This window comes from Homarus americanus, unplaced genomic scaffold (genome assembly GCF_018991925.1).
Source record: "Homarus americanus isolate GMGI-L3 unplaced genomic scaffold, GMGI_Hamer_2.0 scaffold32583, whole genome shotgun sequence".
Classification (NCBI taxonomy): Eukaryota; Metazoa; Arthropoda; class Malacostraca; order Decapoda; family Nephropidae; genus Homarus; species Homarus americanus.
Window position 1 is genome coordinate 25,656,283 of NW_024713129.1, and position 19,065 is coordinate 25,675,347.

The window sequence follows — 19,065 nt, forward strand, 5'->3', positions numbered from 1 at the left end:
AGCAAGTGTCGGGGCCGGAAGTTGCAGGAGCGCATCACCGTCCTCTTTACCACCAATGCCTCCAGTTCCTGTAAACTCAAGTTATCGGTGATCCACACAGCCTGCAAGCCACACGCCTACAAGAACATGGACATGACCAAGCTAAATGTCCACTGGCTGACTGCACGTAAGGCGTGGATGTTCTCTACTCTGTCCCTCTCCTGGTTTGATGACTGTTTCGTTCCCGACGTGAAGAAATTCTGTGAGCAACACAATGTTCCATTCAAGATTTTGTTGCTGCTTGACAACGCACCAGGACACTCACCCCTACTGTTGGATCGTCACCCCAACGTACAAGTGGGCTTCCTTCCTCCCAACACTATGTCATTAATCCAGACCATGGACCAAGAATTAATCTGTAATGTGAAAGCTGCATTCTCTGCAAAGAAATTTAAGCTCCTGAACGACTACACCAACACCAAGGATGAGTTGCGTAACCTGGGTGACACTGATAGCAAGAGAGACGAGGACGAGGAACAACAGTTGGCAGAGCAAGAAGTTCTTGTAAACACTTTTGGAGGAAATTTAATGTCAAGAAAGCTGTGGACTTCTTGGTGGAGGCATGGGATCAGCTGTCTGTAGCAACGGTTCGTCACGCATGGATACGTGTTGCAAGGTATCCCAGGTGGGAGGCAGAGTCAATCTGTGACTGGTGGGGTTCAGACTGTTGCAGTAGCAGTGGACCTTGCCAGAGAAGCTGCGCAGAGTGTTACAGCTGCAGGTTTCTCCGAGACCACCAACGACGACATTATGGAGGTGAAAAGGGACCCTGATGTGACTGCCGACGAGATGTTAGAAGACGATCATGTCAGTGAAGAGACAGGCAGTACGTCATCCCGAGAAGAACGCAAGTTATCGCATGGTAATGTAAGGAGTGCCATCGAGTGTGTAGAGAAACTGAAGCTCATCCTTTCCAACGACCGTGACGATAACCGGTACGAAGTCTTCACTACCCAGCTGTTGCAGGCTATGGAGCCCTACATCAAGGTGTATCACGACAACATCAACACTAGCCGTCAACAAAGCATTACCGAGTTCTTCGCCCGCAACCCACCACAGCCAGCCCAAGCCAGTGATAGTGACAGAGACAGTGATGGTGACTTTGAGGGATTTGTCAGGGAGGCCCTGACAAGTGTGGATGACAGTGATGGTGACTCACCTGAGGGCCAGTAGCCTGCCCTCTGCCTCGGAACCATCCTCCATTCCCGTACGCCGACCCATCTCTTCTACTAACGTAATTGTTAAACCTAACCTTGATTTTCCCTAACATAACCTAACCTTTGGTTAGTGTTAAACCTTGATTTTCCCTAACATAACCTAACCTTTGGTTAGTGTTAAACCTTGATTTTTTAAAACATAACCTAACCTTACGTAAGTGTTAAACCTTGATTTTTTCTAACCTAACCTACCATGACATGTGTTAAACCTTGATTTTTCTTTTACCTGGTACAGTATATTATTCTCTTACAAATATTGATATTTCTCTTCTATATTATGTGTGTGTGCATACCATTATAAAGTTAAGAAGTTATTTTTACTGAAACGTATCTATTGTGTCGGGAAAAAGTGGAGTTTGGGGGTAGGCCCAGTCTCTATTTCAAATAATCCCACATGTTCTGTTGTTCACTTTACGCGTTTCCCGCTTTACGCGGGCCTCCACAGGTTCAATTGACCGCGTAAAGCGGGGTTACACGGTATGTATGTGTATGTATATGTATATATATATATATCTTGATAAAATCACACGGGAAAAGGGAAACAACGGAGCACCTTAGCTTTTGTCTTTATTCAAGACATCTTCAGAGGCTAAGGTGCTCCGTTGTTTCCCTTTTCCCGTGTGATTTTATCAAGATTTATCTTATCCACATTTTCATTGTTGAACTACATGAAGTATATATATATATACAGTATATATATATATATATATATATATATATATATATATATATATATATATATATATATATATATATATATATATATATATATATATATATATATATATATATATATATATATATATATATATACAAGGAAAGAAAACACAGAGGTTCCCAAAGCGCTTTAGGTGTAATTCACATCTTCAGGGTGAGTAAAGCGCTTGAGAAAATGTTCTTCTTTACTTATATATATATATATATATATATATATATATATATATATATATATATATATATATATATATATATATATATATATATATATATATATATATATTATATATATATATATATTATATATATATATATATATATATATATATATATATATATATATATATATATATATATATATATATATATATATATATATATATATATATATATATATATATATTTCATGTAAATCACAATGAAAAGCTTGAGATAAGACCTCATGTTTTTAAGGTCACCCTGTATGTTAAGCCTCTCTCTGTCATAATCCATTTGCCTCTGAAAGATGTGAATAAAGCAACTAAAATTATATGTTTTCTACATTTTCGTGTGATTTTATCAAGATATATATATATGAATATATATATATGAATATATATATATATATATATATATATATATATATATATATATATATATATATATATATATATATATATATATATATATATATATATATATATATATATATATATATATATATATATATATATATATATATATATATTTTTTTTTTTTTTTTTACCTAACCATATCTAACCTTTCCTAACCTCCCTCCATCGCAGCACTGGCTTTGTTTTGACTGTGGACTAGACAACACAGTTCATTTTGCAGTGTGACCACTCCAATGGGTGGGCTGACTCAACCCAGCCTGAAAATAGCCCAGTCCAGAGAAATCAGTGGCTAGTGTGACCGTAGCTTTAACTGCCACCTCTATGCAATGGTGCCAAACATCCAACTACCCCTACCCTCCCATTCATCACTTCCCTCCCTCCAAATTCTTATGTCCACAACTGTACAATTGGCAATGTTAATACTTTTAATATATATTTATTTAGTCTGTAAAAGGCAAAGAATTGAGGTACATGTGATGGTATTGTACAGTTTAGGTCAATGTTTATTGCATGAGTGGTGAATAGCATGATGCTTCACACAAGACAAGATCATAAGGATCTGAAATCTTGCCCTCCTAGATGGTGAGGTTTTCTTTTGTGAGGTTTCCAGAGGCAAGGTGACCATTGAAAACCATACCAACGAGGAAAGTAATATTTTTGACCCCATTACCACACTTACCTGCGAGTATTTATTGTTCATTCTCTTGACGTTGTTCAACAGGAGAGTCCTCAGGCTCTTTACCTTCTTCTCCTCTTCCTCATCACCCTTTTTCTCTCCTTGCTCCCTCTTCTGGTCCTCCGTGTCACTCCCAGTCTCCCTCATGATTCCTACGGGCACTGCCTGCTTCTGAGCCTCTTCATCCTCATCAGAGTCATAGTCGAGAGGTGGGTCAGGCAACCGCAACTTGCTTAATCTGGCAACAATGATGGGTGTGTTAATTATTCCTCAGTTGTGCCAAGAGCAGGACTGTTTTTGTTTACTAGAGTTTATAATAATAAAGTGTGACAACATAAAGGTGAGATACGTAACTACAATACCATTAATCCATAAGGGTTATCCATGGCAATTTACACCTAGCAGGAGAAAGCACAGTTAGTGTTACTGCTTGCTGCTGGCAGAAGTCGGTAAGAAACCTGCTAGGAATCCTAGGATAGTAGGAAATTAATCATCAGTGCCCCAGAAGACCAAAGCCAAGTCACAGGGTGGTTCATAAATTAGGTATCATACCAACCCCTGCTCACTAATCTTAGTGGTAATACCAATATAATTCTGCCATGTATTTTAAATGTGCAATATCACTAATGTTACTTATAACATGATTTTATTTTACGTATTATAATTTTATTTATCATTTCACCAATTAACAGCTAACTAACTGTTTGGGATGGTTAGTCTGTTCTTTGTTGCTTTGTTACAACCTTTATTGGCCAATGTTAAGGAGAATCATCATAAGTTCTTCTGTCAATTTTACTGTGACCAAACACTCTTCCACTTACTACCACCACCACCTTTACCTCCACCCTGGCCTAATAACCATAACCATTTTGGCCACCATCACCACTAATAAGTTTCTGTTGTCAGATGTTATCTAAAATTGACAGTGTAGCAATAATTTGCAAAGTTTGGCAATGGTTCCAGTACTGTATTTTCTCGTTAACAGGATGTGATGTCATCAGATTGAAACTCATTCTAATCTATCAGAGATACATGAAAATATTTAAGAAAGTAATACAGTACACAAATGTATTTTTTTTTTCTAAAAAAAGAAAATATATATTTACTGTACAGTACAAGGTGTATTTTTATCACAGAATTTGAAAACATTTGAAAGACTAAAGAATCAATCAAATAGTTTTTATCTTTAATGTTTGTCTTTCGAGCTGTAAGTACCTGTAATCAACTCGATTAAATATGGCAATAATCCAGATAACACCAGCAGATGATTTTAGCATAAAAAAAAATCTCCAGTTTTTTTTTATGCTGTGTTCAGTGGTGATAGTCATTTTGGGGGGGGGGGAAATTTATAGTATGTATAAGAGATATGGCCTTTTTTCCCAAGGACATACTCACAAAATCCAGAAAACCAGAAATTGGGGTCCACTAGCAGGAAATATCAGACAACACCAAAAGGAATATTGATGCCCGCCACACAAGGGGTCACAGCTCTAGCTTGTAGAGGCCACAAGTCCAGAAAACTGTGCGGGCAAACTTTTTCGGAGTGAGAACCGTGAACTCTTGAAACAACTTGCCAGAGTGTATTGAGATGGCACTGAGCATGAGCGCTTTCAAAACCAGACTTGACCAACACTGGAGCAGGTTCAGATATATTCAGGAGAAGGTGCATGCCCAGTACTTGCCAATCAGTGGCGAAGAGGATAAAAGTAAAAAAGTAAAGTAAAGGTACTTGCTTATCCATACACACCCGGACCATAGTACGTACAGTTCTGCATCACTTCCGCATACCCACCACCACAGTGGATAAGTTTATAAAAATACTTTGGGAGTTTCAGTAGGTTACTTAGATTAGGTTAGGTTTGGTTTAAATTAAGTCAGTGTCAGGGTTAGGTTAGGTTTTGTGTTTTTAATGTTTTTAAACTCATATTTTCCCTCAATTTTAAAGCCCTGCACACTTAAGAGGGAATTTAGTTTTGTTGGGAAAAAATAAAGGTCTAGAAAACTGCTTTTTATGCTAAAATCGCCCATGGTGTTAAATGGATTATTGCTGCAAGATGAGCTTTCTAAACTTTGAGATATCTATCTCTTAAGCAGTCCTCGGATTGGTATTAAAAAGCGAGATGATAAAAAAAAGAGATAAAAGTCCAAGACAGAGAGCAGCATAGTAAATTTACACTCAATTTTAAGTGACTCCTGATCAAAATTAATGGGACATACCAAAGTGTAATAACTTATGTTTTGTATGGTATGCAAGGCACCACTCATTTGTACCCAGAATTCCATGTTATGTTGACACTTACTCAGGATGGAGCCAAAACCACAGGTGGAGATTGCTGCTCCTTTATAACAAAGGAGATACTAATTCTGGTAGCTGATTTCCCCACACATATTGAGGTCCAAGATACAAGATGAACTGGCGACGAAGATAAACGGGTGTACAAGAGGACCGCTGGCTGTGGACTGTGTTTGGGGGGAGGATCTTTGTCACCTTCAGCCAGTGTTCCCTGACTGACGAAGATGTCTCTTATTGGGAATGTCGGTGAGTTTGACCCTGAGCATTGTTTTCTAGCGAATAACATAAAGAAGGAGGCAAGAAAGAAGTCTGTCAATTGCAATGATTGGTCCCGAGTCATATAAACTGTTGAGGAATTTGTATAAGTCACAGGAGCCAGGTGTGTTGTCATACAAAGACCTCTGTGAAGTATTAACCAAGCATCATGATCCAAAGTTATGATACATTTACTCGGCTGAGGTTTCATAAACGGCTCCGCAAGACTGGAGTGTGGCAGAGTATGTGGCAGCCTTAAAAGCTTTGACTAAACATTGCAATTTTAGTTCATTGATAAAGAACCCTCAGGATCAAACGTTACGTGACCAGTTAATTGTAGGTAATAATGATAAACCACACAGGTCAAACTGCTGGCAATTAAACCGAAAGCAGGAGATATTCTAACGTTCCAGAAAGTGTATGATGTGGTAATGGCAGTAGAATATGCTCAAAAAGATGTGTCAGATATGAGAGCGTCCCCAACCGGTAATTCTGTGCCAGGTATAAAACTGTGTTGGAGATGTGGAGGTGCCTTTAAGGAATGCACATGCTACAACTGTCAACAAAAGATTATGTTCCTCATAAGTGCACAAGAGCACATAAAACCCAAGGTTCCCAACAGTCAGCAGAATACAGTGGGGTATGCTATAACGAACGGATCCTACTACGATTATTCCTGTAACGAACGGGTTTTACCTATAAAATTGAGAATGCTGTAACGAACGCAACCCTACAACGAACGCGGATGAATACGGGACTATTTCGCCTGGCGCATGAATATTGTTGTACAGCGACCCACAACAAGAGCATCAGGCGCCATCTTTGTCTCATTGTGTAGCCAGTGCACCACTATTATTATTGAAATTTCGTCTTTTGATGTGGAAATAGAGTTATTTGTATAAATATTTTGTTATACAAGTGTACAATTGTGACAATGAATCGTCCAAAGCGAGTGAGAAAGCTCATAACTCTTGAAACTAAGAAAGAAATCATAAAGAAACGTGAGGATGGAACAAGCATTGCGAAACTTAGTGATGAGTATGGGATGGCTAAATCGACTACTGTATATGTACGATTTTAAAGAATAAAGAGGAATTAAAAACAGTGCAAGTGGCTAAGGGAATCTCTAGACTTAGCAAAGCAAGGTGTAATGTGATTGAAGAGATGGAAAATTTACTCTTAGTGTGGATAAAGGAGAAAGAAATGGCAGGTGATAGCATTAGTGAAGCTATAATTTGTGAGAAGGCCAGACAATTGTTTGAGGACCTTAAAGCCAAGACTCCCAGTGCAAGTGATAGTGATGTGCCAGTGTTTACGAGTACCAAGGGGTGGTTTACTGGTTTCAGAAGGAGAAATAAAATACATACCGTATATCTCGGCCTACAAGACGGAATTTGAACAAAAAAAAATCAGCCCAAAGTTAGGGGGTCGTCTTAAGCACCAGAGATAAAATTCTTACCTCTAAAATATTGCGGTTTAGCGTGTCAAGAGTGGTGATGGAAACATGGTAAACCACTGACAAGGTCCTACCACTAATTATTTTATACTGATACTTACGTTTGGGAAGCTGGATTAAAATGAAGATTACCGGTATATTAAAATAATAAAAATGTATTTTAAACCTGTCTAACATACAGTGAGTTCTGCTATAACACGTGTTTTGACAACGCGAATTGGCTCTAACGCGACTTATGAATAGAGGAACGATATTTGTATAACGCGAACGCTTGTTTGCTGTCACGCGATTTTTGCTTACTATTTCTCCAATTTTGTGGTATTAACTGTGAATATGGTAAAGAAGAATATCTCCAAGAAGCGTTCTGTTGATCGCATTCCCGGTGATGATCGTAAAAGAAAGGCTATAACCCTTGAAGAGAAGCTCGATGTTATCAACCTCAAAATCACCCTTCTCCCCCATCAAGTTATATTCATATTTCTTCACGGTAAAGTGTTACATTTACTGTATGATTTCATTATTAGATATGAATGTAACATTTATTTAGACTGTGCTAACCTTTGTGTTAGGCTAACTACTAAAATTTTTTCGATTTCGAGTAGTAATCTGCACCTAACCCTATTTTCTCCATAAGCCCTGTTATTTCTATTACGCGAATTTCTATAACACGATGTTTTACAAGAACACAACTATCGCGTTATAGCAGAACTGACTGTACCGTAAAACAACAATATACCCCGGTTATAAACACAGTTGCTATCATCACCCCCATTTGCCAGTGACAAGAAAGGGAAAGTGACCTTGACTGTGACCGCCTGTGGCTATTTTAAGCCGTCCTTGTGTTCGGAGGTGGTCAGTAATGCATATCTGTATATTTACTGATCATAATACTTATCTCCTATAAATAATTAATTTAAAATTTATTTTTTTACAAAGAATATTCAGTAAATGACTGAGTTAATTCTTGAAACTACCGACAGTGGTAAATTTAGGATGAGAATGATGAACAGAAGTCACGTCATAGATTCGAGTTTGGTCCTTAATGATCACCATAAATTTCTGGTCAACTTCACCTACCAGGTGAAGTTGACCAACAAGTATATAAATTAAAGAAAATACTTGCAGTGTGTTTAATGTATTACAGTATATTATAAATAAATAAATAAACAAATAAATTGGCAAATCTATTTCAAGTAAATGGAAATATTTTACTCACACCAACATTAGTTCCAGTTAAATAATTGATGCTTAAGTGAGTCACTAGTGTACACCAGCCGGTAAAATTTGATGCCAATACTTGAAGTGAATTGGCATTATTTTAAATAACCAACCATAAATAAATGGAAAAAAGATCAAAGGTGAGAAACATTATATTGTATGTATGTTGTGTTGTCAAAGGAAGAGAAACAATTGAAACTCTGCAATTGTGTGAAAATGAGGCAGAAAGATAAATCAGCAACCTAAGACTTGGTCACAATTTTCGTGATGCCATATGGAAGTAGGGTCTACCATTAGACAATACTGTACATTATGCTTCCAATATCTTCCCAGGCGGTAGTATCTCCCTGTTTGGTAGCTGCCTAAAACTTTTAGTAATATTACTTTGATACAACATGATAAATTAGACAAACAATGAAAATAAACAAACAAAAGTTATTTACCAAGACCTCTCTGAGAACAGAGGGATGGAGGGGGAAGGAAGGAGGTTGAGATAAGATGGCTATTTATAGCCTGTCTTTGTGTAGGAAGTCGACCACACTAGAAATGATTAATTTTATTATGGTAGTGTTGTGAGGATGTGTGAGTGGTGTGGGAGGATTGTGGTAGTGTTGTGAGGATGTGTGAGTGGTGTGGGGGATGTGTGGTGTGTGAGTGTTGTGAGGATGTGTGAGTGGTGTGGGGGATTGTGGTACTGTGGTAGTGTTGTGAGGATGTGTGAGTGGTGTGGGTTGGATGTGTGGTAGTGGTAGTGTTGTGAGGATGTGTAATGGTGTGGGGGTTGTGGTAGTGTTGTGAGGATGTGTAAGTAGTGTGGGGGTTTTGTGGTACAGTTGTGAGGATGTGTCAGTGGTGTGGGGGGGTTGTGGTAGTGTTGTGAGGATGCTGTAAGAGTAGTGTGGGGGTTTTGTGGTACAGTTGTGAGGATGTGTGAGTGGTGTGGGGGGGTTGTGGGAGTGAGTCATAACCACACACCACCCTCAACACACTACCTCTTTCCTGCATCACCATCCAACACTACCAACGTGCAACACACCTGGTCACCTCTACATTATTAACACCTATACTGGAGTTGATTGGGATCAGGTGCTGTGTACATCGATGTATTTCTGCCCCTGACACTGAATACGTCATCAACCTCTAGGGTCCAGGATAATATTAAGCCCTGGCACGGTGACTCCTCTCTCTTAAAGTGCATTAAGGTGATTGAATTTGGCGTCATCTAATCCCTAACTTCATAATGGAGTTGTCAAGGCTTCACTGTAATTACAATCTCCAGTTTTTTAGTTTCGTTTATTCAACTGGTATTATATCTACATGTATATTATTTCGCTGTACTGTATAATAAAGTGTTTATAAAGAAAACAAAATGCCTTTAACAAGAGTTATTTAACCAGACGTGGACATTTCTTTTTGTAAAGTCATATGTAGTATGAAATACAATATTTCAGTATACGAGTGTCATGTTGAGATGGGAGTGGTGACATTAGTGGGGCAGCTAAATGCAATTTTTCAAGAGAATCATGAAAATGGTGGTACAAGCACCAAATTTGGCATGGTAATTCTCTAATGGTTACTAGTCAAGTCTGCCTGATTGGCCATTTAAAAATCCAAGATGGCGACCATTTTTCAAGATGACCGCCATATTGACCTTCAAAAGTTGATTTTTCTTATAGAAATTGATGAAGTTGGTCAATCTGGGTGATCTTGGTGTCGATATGTATGTTTTCAAGCATGCTCAGATGATTTTTTATAGTTTTAAGTCCATTGTAACATTTTTATCCACATAAAATAACACTTTTAGTAAAAAATATAACAAAAAAGAACTTACTAAAAAAAAAGTAAGGTAAACAGTGGGAACACAGTCCCACCACCGCGACGAGGTAACACTCCCACCACCGATCGTCTCGTGTGAAGCAAGCATATAAATTAAAGAAAATACTTGCAGTGTGTTTAATATGTTACAGTGTATTATAAATAAATAAATAAACAAATAAATCGGTAAATCCATTTCAAGTAAGTGGAAAAATTTTACTCGACACCGACATTAGTTCCAGTTACCGGTAAATAGCAGACGCTTCAGTGACGTCACTAGTGTTTACACTACACCAGCGGGTAACATTTGATGACATTACTTGAAGTGAATTGGCCTTATTTTAAAAAACCAAGGATGGTTGGTAGAGGACTACTGAGTCAGTGGGTAAGTGTCACATTTGGGGTACTGGTCTTATACAGCGAATAGAACTCAAAAACTACTTTTTAAATGGAAATTTGGGGGGGCCGTCTTATACACCCTGACGCCTTATAGGCCGAGATATACGGTAGTGTTGTGAGACATGGTGATGCTGCTAGTGCAGATAAGGAGCAGCTAAGGAACACCATGACATTTTTTGAATATTATTAAAGAGGGAGGCTTTGTTTCTCAGCAGGTATTCAACTGTGATGAAACTGGACTTTTTTGGAAAAAGTGCCTCGCCGTACATATATTACCAAGGAGGAAACTTGTCTCTGGCCATAAGCCAATGAAAGACAGGCTTACCCTCTTTCTTTGTGCTAATGCTTCTGGTGACTGCAAAATAAAGCCACTCCTTGTGTACCACGCAGAAAACCCCAGAGCTTTCAAAAAAATTAGGAAGACCAACCTTGGTGTTATGTGGCGGTCAAACCCAAAGGCTTGGGTGACCAGGAATTTATTCTCTGAGTGGGTGATTGAAGTGTTTGGACCCAGTGCTCGGAAATACCTCAGGGAGAATAATCTTCCACTGAAAGCTTTGTTGGTGATGGACAATGCACCAGCCCACCCTCCTAATTTGATGGTTGAATTGCCAGAGGAGTTCAACTTCATCACTGTGCACTTCTTGCCACCCAACATAACACCTCTCATCCAGCCCATGGATCAACAGGTAATTTCTTACTTTAAGAAGCTGTACACAAAGGCACTGTTTAGAAAATGTTTTGCGTCCACTTCTTCCAGTGATGTTAGCTTGAAGGAATTTTGGAAGAGTCACTTCAATATAGCAGATGCTGTATTTTTAATTACCTCAGCCTGGAAACAGGTTACTGTGAGGTGTCTTTGTGCTGCTTGGAGGCCATTGTGGCCTGAATGTGTCCTTCAAAGAGACTTTGAAGGCTTCGAAGAGTTAGAAGAAGAGGCTGTTGTTCATGAAATTGTGTCTCTGGGCAATTCCATGGGCCTGGAAGTGGATGATGATGACGTTGAGGAGTTGGTGGAAGAGCACAGTAAGGAATTGTCCACTGAGGAGCTGCTTGAGCTTCACAAAGAGGAAAATGAGACACTGAAGCAGAGCTTAACTTCTGAGGAGTCAGGGGAGGAGGAGGACAAGGAGGAAAGCCGCATCATTCCAGCCAAAGATCTCAAGGATGCGTTCTTTTGCTGGAGCAAACTGTCCAAGCTTGCTGAGGATTATCATCCTGATGTTGGTTCTGTGCAAAAGGCCATCAGTGTGTTTAATGACAATGTTATGAACTACTTTTGGAAGGTCCAGAAATCAAGGTTGAAGCAGCCAACCCTGGATTCCTTCTTTACAAAGGTAACAAAAGAACCTACAGACAAAGTGCCTGTGAGACAGTCACCAAAGAGGGCTAGGAAGGATGACTCCTCTCCTTCCACCTCTTCTCCATAATTCTCCCCTCCCCCTCTGCCTCCTGTCCTGCATGCTGAACAACACTAAGGTAAGATAAAGTACCGTATTTTTTACATTTTCCACAGAATTTTTTCAGTGTCAAGTGGTTGTATTTGGGGGCCTGGAACGGATTAATCCTATAACGAACGAATGCTATAACGAACGAGGTTCTGGAACCAATTACGTTCGTTATAGTATACCCCACTGTAATTTAAATCCTTTCAGGGTAGAGGTCGGGGCCAACATAGCAGGGGTTTCAGGTATCCAAAACAGACAGGTGGTGGTAGTAGACCTCATCAAGTTAAGGATGTTAAGTTTCAAGACACTGAGGATGATGATGTTCAACATGGGTGTACTGAATTAGATTACTATTGTGTTAGTCTTGTTAATTATTGTGGGGGAGGCCTTGGCAAGGTCAAGCTGGACAGGGTCAAACCTTTTCTGCATAAAATGCCCGGGCATTTGACAAGTTGTGCCAGCATACTCCAGACCTAAGGAAGAAGTTAACAAATGATAAGACAATATTGAAGTCTTATAATGCAGAGAAAATGAATGTTTTGGGAGCAATTAATGTGAACATTCATCATGGCCAGGAATATGTATTATCTATTGTTGTAGTGGAAGGTTCAGGACAAAATCTGTTTGGCAGGAACTGGTTAAATATGATGAAATTACAGTAGGTTCTCAAATTTCGCGAGTTTTTAAGTCAACGTTTTTTATTTGGAAAAAAACTACACAATTTCAAATTTCGACGGCGGAAACTAGAATTTGACGGGTTTGAGAGGCCCGCCAGTTAGTTCTTAGTTGTTTGTGGCACTAGCAGCACCATTAGTTCCTTCCCACCCATGCACTGAGACAGCCAGAACTTTATCTCTTGGTGATCTCATGTTCAGACGCTCATTTTGCGCCCTTGATATGGCAAGTGTTGAACCACTAGGTGGTGGGGGTCAACCTGCTATGAATGGGACCCCTCCTAGGCGCCCAGAACCGCCAAAGGCAAAACGGGAGTACAGAGTTGGCAAGAAACATGCAAAATATAGTTTGGCTGACAAGGCGAAAGTTGTGGAATATATCGCGAAAGGCATGAAGACCAGTGAAATTCGGAGACTAACAGATGCACCTGAAAGTACAATAAGAACACTGAAGCAAAATAAAGGGGCTATTAAACAACAAATGGACATTGGAAAGAAGTATTTCGGCACCCACAAACGAATGAGTGCAGACACAAGTGAATATTGCAAAATCATTGCAATAACCGAGGCGTACCTTAGCAAGTGGTTGAGCAGGAGAGTGAAGGAGGATGCCAGCGTGTCCGGGCCAGAGTTGCGCGAGCAGCTAGAATGATTTACAGTGCAGTGCGCAAAAAGAAAAACATTCCATCTCCCCCCAGTTTCAAGGCGTTTGTTGGCTGGTTTGCTACTTTTAAGAAGAGGTGTCAGGTGAAGTTGACAAAGTATCATGGTGAAATTGCCTCTGCAGACATTAGTGGAACTGACTCATTTCCAGCGATTGCAAAGCATATTGTTGAAGATGGTGGTTATTCCTACGAACAAATATACGACTGTGACGAAGCTGGTTTTTACTGGAAAAAGTCCCCTACTACAGGTTGTACCTCTCTAGTCCGGCATTCTGTGGTCCGGAACGATTTTAGTTTGCCCAATAGCCGCTACACGGCGTTGGCGGAGTGGCGGTTTTGGAAATCAAAGTTTGTTTACATCCTGTGTGTGTTGAAGTGGCCAATAAATTGAGTGAAAAGCAGCTGGAAGAGTGAATGGATGTTGACAAAGATGCCCCAATTGTGTATCAACTCTCTACTGAAGAGAATGTGGAGATGGTTAAGAAAAGAGAGGATGAAGATGACGAAGGAAGCGACAAGGAAGAAGAGGATATCAAAGAAAGAATTTCTATTGACAGGTGCATCCAGCTGTGCACAGAATTAATCTCGGGACTAGAACAAAAGTTTTATTACGGAGCAAGAAATCATGGCTGTCAATTTGATTCAATCTAAATTGAATAAAGAGAAACCTAAGTACATGAAGCAAGCAACTTTGCAAGAGTGGTTTAAGAAGATGGCCAACAAAAACAGTGAAGAGCACTCTAGCATAGCAAATCCACTTGCCAGCACTTCCACTGCCCCCGATGTACCTGATATCACCACAGCCAAGACCCCTGATATCACCACAGCCAAGACCCCTGATGCCACCACAGCCACGACCTCTGATTTCACCACAGCTAACATCCTTGATGTAACTCAAATGTAATTTTAGTTACGGTACCATCACTTCACTTTGGAAGCAGAATTATGGTAGCATTATAGGTAAATTAATAAGTATTTTAACAGTACTACTTTTTCTTATTTATTTATTTCCTATTTTAGGTTTTTATGCTTTATGTAGGGCGTTTCGAGGGTGAATTTCCATGGTCCGGCACCTGTCAGGTCCCGAGGTTGCCGCACTAGAGAGGTACAACCTGTACCACATACAGTACATGCACAAAACAGATAAACAAGCAAAAGGCACCAAACTCGCAAGGAATAGATTCAGTGTGTTATTCACTTGCAATGCATCTGGTTCGCATAAAATGAAACCTCTTGTTATTCACAAGTATCAGAAACCGCATGCGTACAGGAATCAAGATATGAATAAACTTAATGTGTATTGGGAGAAGACTGCCAAAGGTTACATGGACAAAAATCTGTCAAAGAAGTGGTTTGAGAAGTATTTTAGCCCTGACGCAAGGGCACATTGTAGGCGTAAGAACCTAGACTTCAAGGTGTTGTTATTCAAGGACAATGCGCCTGGTCATGCTAGGTATTTGGTAGACTTCCACCCTAACGTACAACTGTGCTTCCTTCCAGCGAACACAACTTCAAAGATAAGCCGCTGGATCAAGAACTGATAGCCAATGTTAAGCTCAGGCACTACCGTACCGTTCACAACCAAATGCGACATGAAACTGAGAGCCAGGGTGAACTGCTACAAATTGCTACAGTTAGTGATACTGAGAGTGAAGATGAGAATGTGTCTGCCAACTTTGAACCGTCTGCCACACCTGGACCATCTTCTGCCACCCAAGGACAGTCTTCCACCCCTGCCCATATACTGTACCTAACTGTTAAGCAATTTAAAAAAAAAATTATATTCGCAATGCTGTTGACACAATGGCTGATTCGCGGCATGAGATCAATGTTCCAACAATCACACACACTTGGAGACCACTCTTCCCTCATCTCAAGGTCGAGCGTGGAGGTGCCTCAGGTGCGCAGAGGCTAGACAATGGTTCACTGTTAGCAGAGGCAGTCGAGTCAGTAAGGCGTGTAGGTGGTGAATTTGCCGAGGTCACTGAGGACACTGTTATGAACCTTGTGACTTTTAATTCTGAGGAAAACATAACTGAGATACTTGAAAATGATTCTGATTCTAACTCAGACGAAGAAGGACAACCGGAGGTGATTGAAAAATTGACCACTGCCAAGCTGGCAAAGATTCTCGCAGAGTGCAGTGACATAAAAGAATCACTTCAGAAATTCACTCAAGATGCCCCTGAACTACAAAATGCATTGCCCCACCTTGACATTCTCATAGCAATTTACAACAGCAAAATCAAGGAAAAACAACAGTCTGTGATAACAAGATTCTCCCGACGCCGCCAGGATGTAGCCGAAGCAATCCAGAACATTTGCTTAGCAGATGGGGCCGAGGATACTGCAACGGCAGAAGTTGAACCACTCGAGAACGACCTAGACTTTGAAGGATTTCTGGATGTGGCCCAGGATGGGCCCACATCCAACTAACCCACCTCTAGCCTTGGAATCAACCCACCATCCACCCAAGTCCATCATTGCTGTCTCTTTGGGTTTTTTTTTTTTTTTTTTTTAATAAACTTTTTATGTGTTGTTTTTAGTTTTTATTTAACTTTATCTGTGTAATTTAAGTTGGTTTATTAGGATGTCGCCAAAAAAGTAGGGTAAATAACGCAAAATTAGCCAATCATCGAAAGTACCAGACTCAAATTAATTTTCGCCATAGGAAGTTGTATTTATTTAATTTGTGTAATTTAAGTTGGTTTATTAGGATGTCGCCAAAAAAGTAGGGTAAATAACGCAAAATTAGCCAATCATCGAAAGTACCAGACTCAAATTAATTTTCGCCATAGGAAGTTGTATTTAAATTTGGACGATTTGAATTTCGCGAGGCTTTTACAGTCTAAATAGATGTCCAAATATGAGAGCCTATTGTAGACTGAAAAGGAGCAGTACATGGTGTCAGGGGGGAGTTTTCAATCAGTGATAAATATCTGCAAGGATTGAAACAGAATTATGTCAAAGCATTTGAACTTGGTCTTGGTACTTACAGTGGAGAAATAGCCAAAATTTATGCTATACCAAATGTCAAATCAAGGTTCTGTAAAGCTCGACCATTAGCATTTGTTTTGAGAGAAGCCATGAATGAGGAACTGGACAGACTTGTAGAAAATGGCATACTTACTCCCATTGAACATTCTGATTGAGCCAACCCCCATTGTAGTTGACTCTAAACCCACAGGTGACGTTCACATATGTGGTGATTATAAGGTCACTGTGAATCCAGTGGCAGAGCCTGACACATTTCCACTTCCAAAGTTAGATCTGTTGCCAAGTTTAGTGGGTAGAAAATCATTTACTAAATTAAACTTAAGTTATGCTCATCAGCAAACGATTTTGGACGAAGACTCAAAGAAATATTTTGTTTCAATAAACACAGTGGACACTTTAGCATAGGGTGTTAAAGATGGTCCCTGAAATATTTTAAAGACAAATATATAATCTCCTCCTACCCCCCTTTTTAAACTAGATGTCGCATTCTGGACATTATCACAAAAACTGGAATTAAATTTTTTTTTTTTTATTTGCGGTTATAGCCCACCCGGGTATAGTAATAGAGCGGATAATGAAAAAATCGTGTAAATGGTGATACAAGCATGAAATTTGGCATGATCATACCCTAGGGGTTACTTGTCAAATCTGCCGGATTGGCCGGAAATCCAAGATGGCGGCCACTTTTCAAGATGGCTGCCGAATTGACCTTCGAAAGATGATTATTTTTATAGAAATTGATGTAGCTGGACAATCTAAATGATCTTCATGTCGATATGTATGTTTTCAAGCATGCTCAGTTGATTTTTTCTATTTCTGATACTGTCAGATATATATGTGTCTTATTTATGACCGGTTTTATGTACTGGTTTTATGTTTTTTCCAACTAGGTGAGGGTAGCATGCAGAGGGTCTCTGCATGTGAAGGAGTGATTGTCGGGCACTACCAGGGCACACTGGTGATATCACTGCTGGGCAACCCAGCATGGGGTTCAGTGTCAGCTAAGAAAAAGCATGTCATACTGCAACAGCTTAGTGTCTCAAATGCTGTTTAACCAACCCCAAATCAGTTAAGCAGCCACACCTGAATTGACAGGATGTGCCAGCGCGGGAGAGCCGAGCCAAGGATAACAGGGTTTTAGTTATCTGGATGGTGTACAGATCGCACGGGACTAATGACACTGGATGAACGATCGGACTAGGTGTAGGGCAAAAGGCATGAACCAAGTTGTATCCCATACAAGAAAGTGCTCATCAGGGTAGTAAAAGGATAAACCCTCGGCCCTGAAAATCAAAAATAGTTATGGACACAAAATCTACCAACAAATCATTCCTCACTGACTGGGCAAAGTGTTGTCTTTGTCAACAGGATAAGAAGGAAGATCTTAAGACTCCACATGCAAATCCTGCCAAAAAAGGAGATGACGGTTACAAGAGCTTGGCAAGGAATATTCCTCTATTTCATTCGATCAATGCACTGCCAATCAAGCTTGACCCTGCAGGACTTGTTGAAGATGATGGGATAGAGGAAACCCTGAGGAGAAACAAGGCACAGTATCATGAGAGTTGCAGACTTCTGTTCAACAACACAAACTTTAATAGAGCTCAGAAAAGGCGAACCTCTGCAGTTGCTACAGAGGAGAGCAGCAGTAGCAAGATGCCACGAATGGTCAGAGACCCAAAAGCAACAGAATGCTTTTTATGTGAGGAAGAAGCTTCAGGAGATGACACAAGACATGCAATGACAATGAAACTTAATTAAAGACTGAATGATTGTGAGAAGACACTTAGCGATGGAAAACTCCTTGCCAAACTAAGTGCAGGAGATGTTGTGGCACAAGAACTGAAGTATCACCCTCGCTGCCTGGCAGACCTGTACAACCGAGAAAGAACACACCAAAATGCTCATGAGCAAGAAGAAGCACAAGAGCTTCATCCGAACAAGGACGCAAACCCAACTGCTTTCCCTGAACTGGTCACTTACATCACTCAGATGAAAGCTTCCAGTGAAGGTACTGAACCACCCATTTTCAGACTTGTTGACCTGCTCACACTCTACAGACAGAGACTTGAGCAGCTGGGTGTTGGATCGCCCGATGTTCATGCTACTCGACTGAAGGACCAGCTGCTTTTTCACATCCCCCAGCTGCAAGCTCATCACCAAGGAAGAGATATCCTACTGGCCTTTGAGAAGGATGTTGGTTCAATCCTGGCACAAGCAAGCAAATACGGTCACGCAATCCATCTGGCCAAGGCTGCTGGGATGATACGATGGGACATGCTTTAGCACAAGTCACACTTCAGTAGTACGTTTCATGAAGGATGCATTGAACAGGCTGTGTAAAGCACAGACGACAAGCACGGTGGTTGTGACAAAGGGAGAAGATGCCATTAGCAACACAGAGAAGTCACTAGAAGCTGTGGCTCCATGCTGTCATGAGGAAGCAGACACACGAATATTTGTGCATGTTAAGGATGCAGCAATGGAAGGTAGCTAGTCCCTCATCATCAAAGCCAATGACACTGACGTTGTCGTCATAGCAGTATCTGTACTGCCATCACTACAGGAACTTGGTCTTGATA

General features: G+C 40.1%; 1 protein-coding gene across 1 annotated transcript in view; it reads right to left on the reverse strand.

Annotated features, from left to right (window-relative positions):
• LOC121870553 (dynein axonemal heavy chain 10-like) overlaps positions 1-19,065 on the reverse strand; it is a 129,588-nt gene that overhangs the window by 63,620 nt on the left and 46,903 nt on the right. Inside the window, exon 6 of the mRNA XM_042372384.1 lies at positions 3,267-3,501. Within this exon, the coding sequence (XP_042228318.1) occupies positions 3,267-3,501 (235 nt within the window). The remainder of the gene's footprint in view (positions 1-3,266; positions 3,502-19,065) is intronic.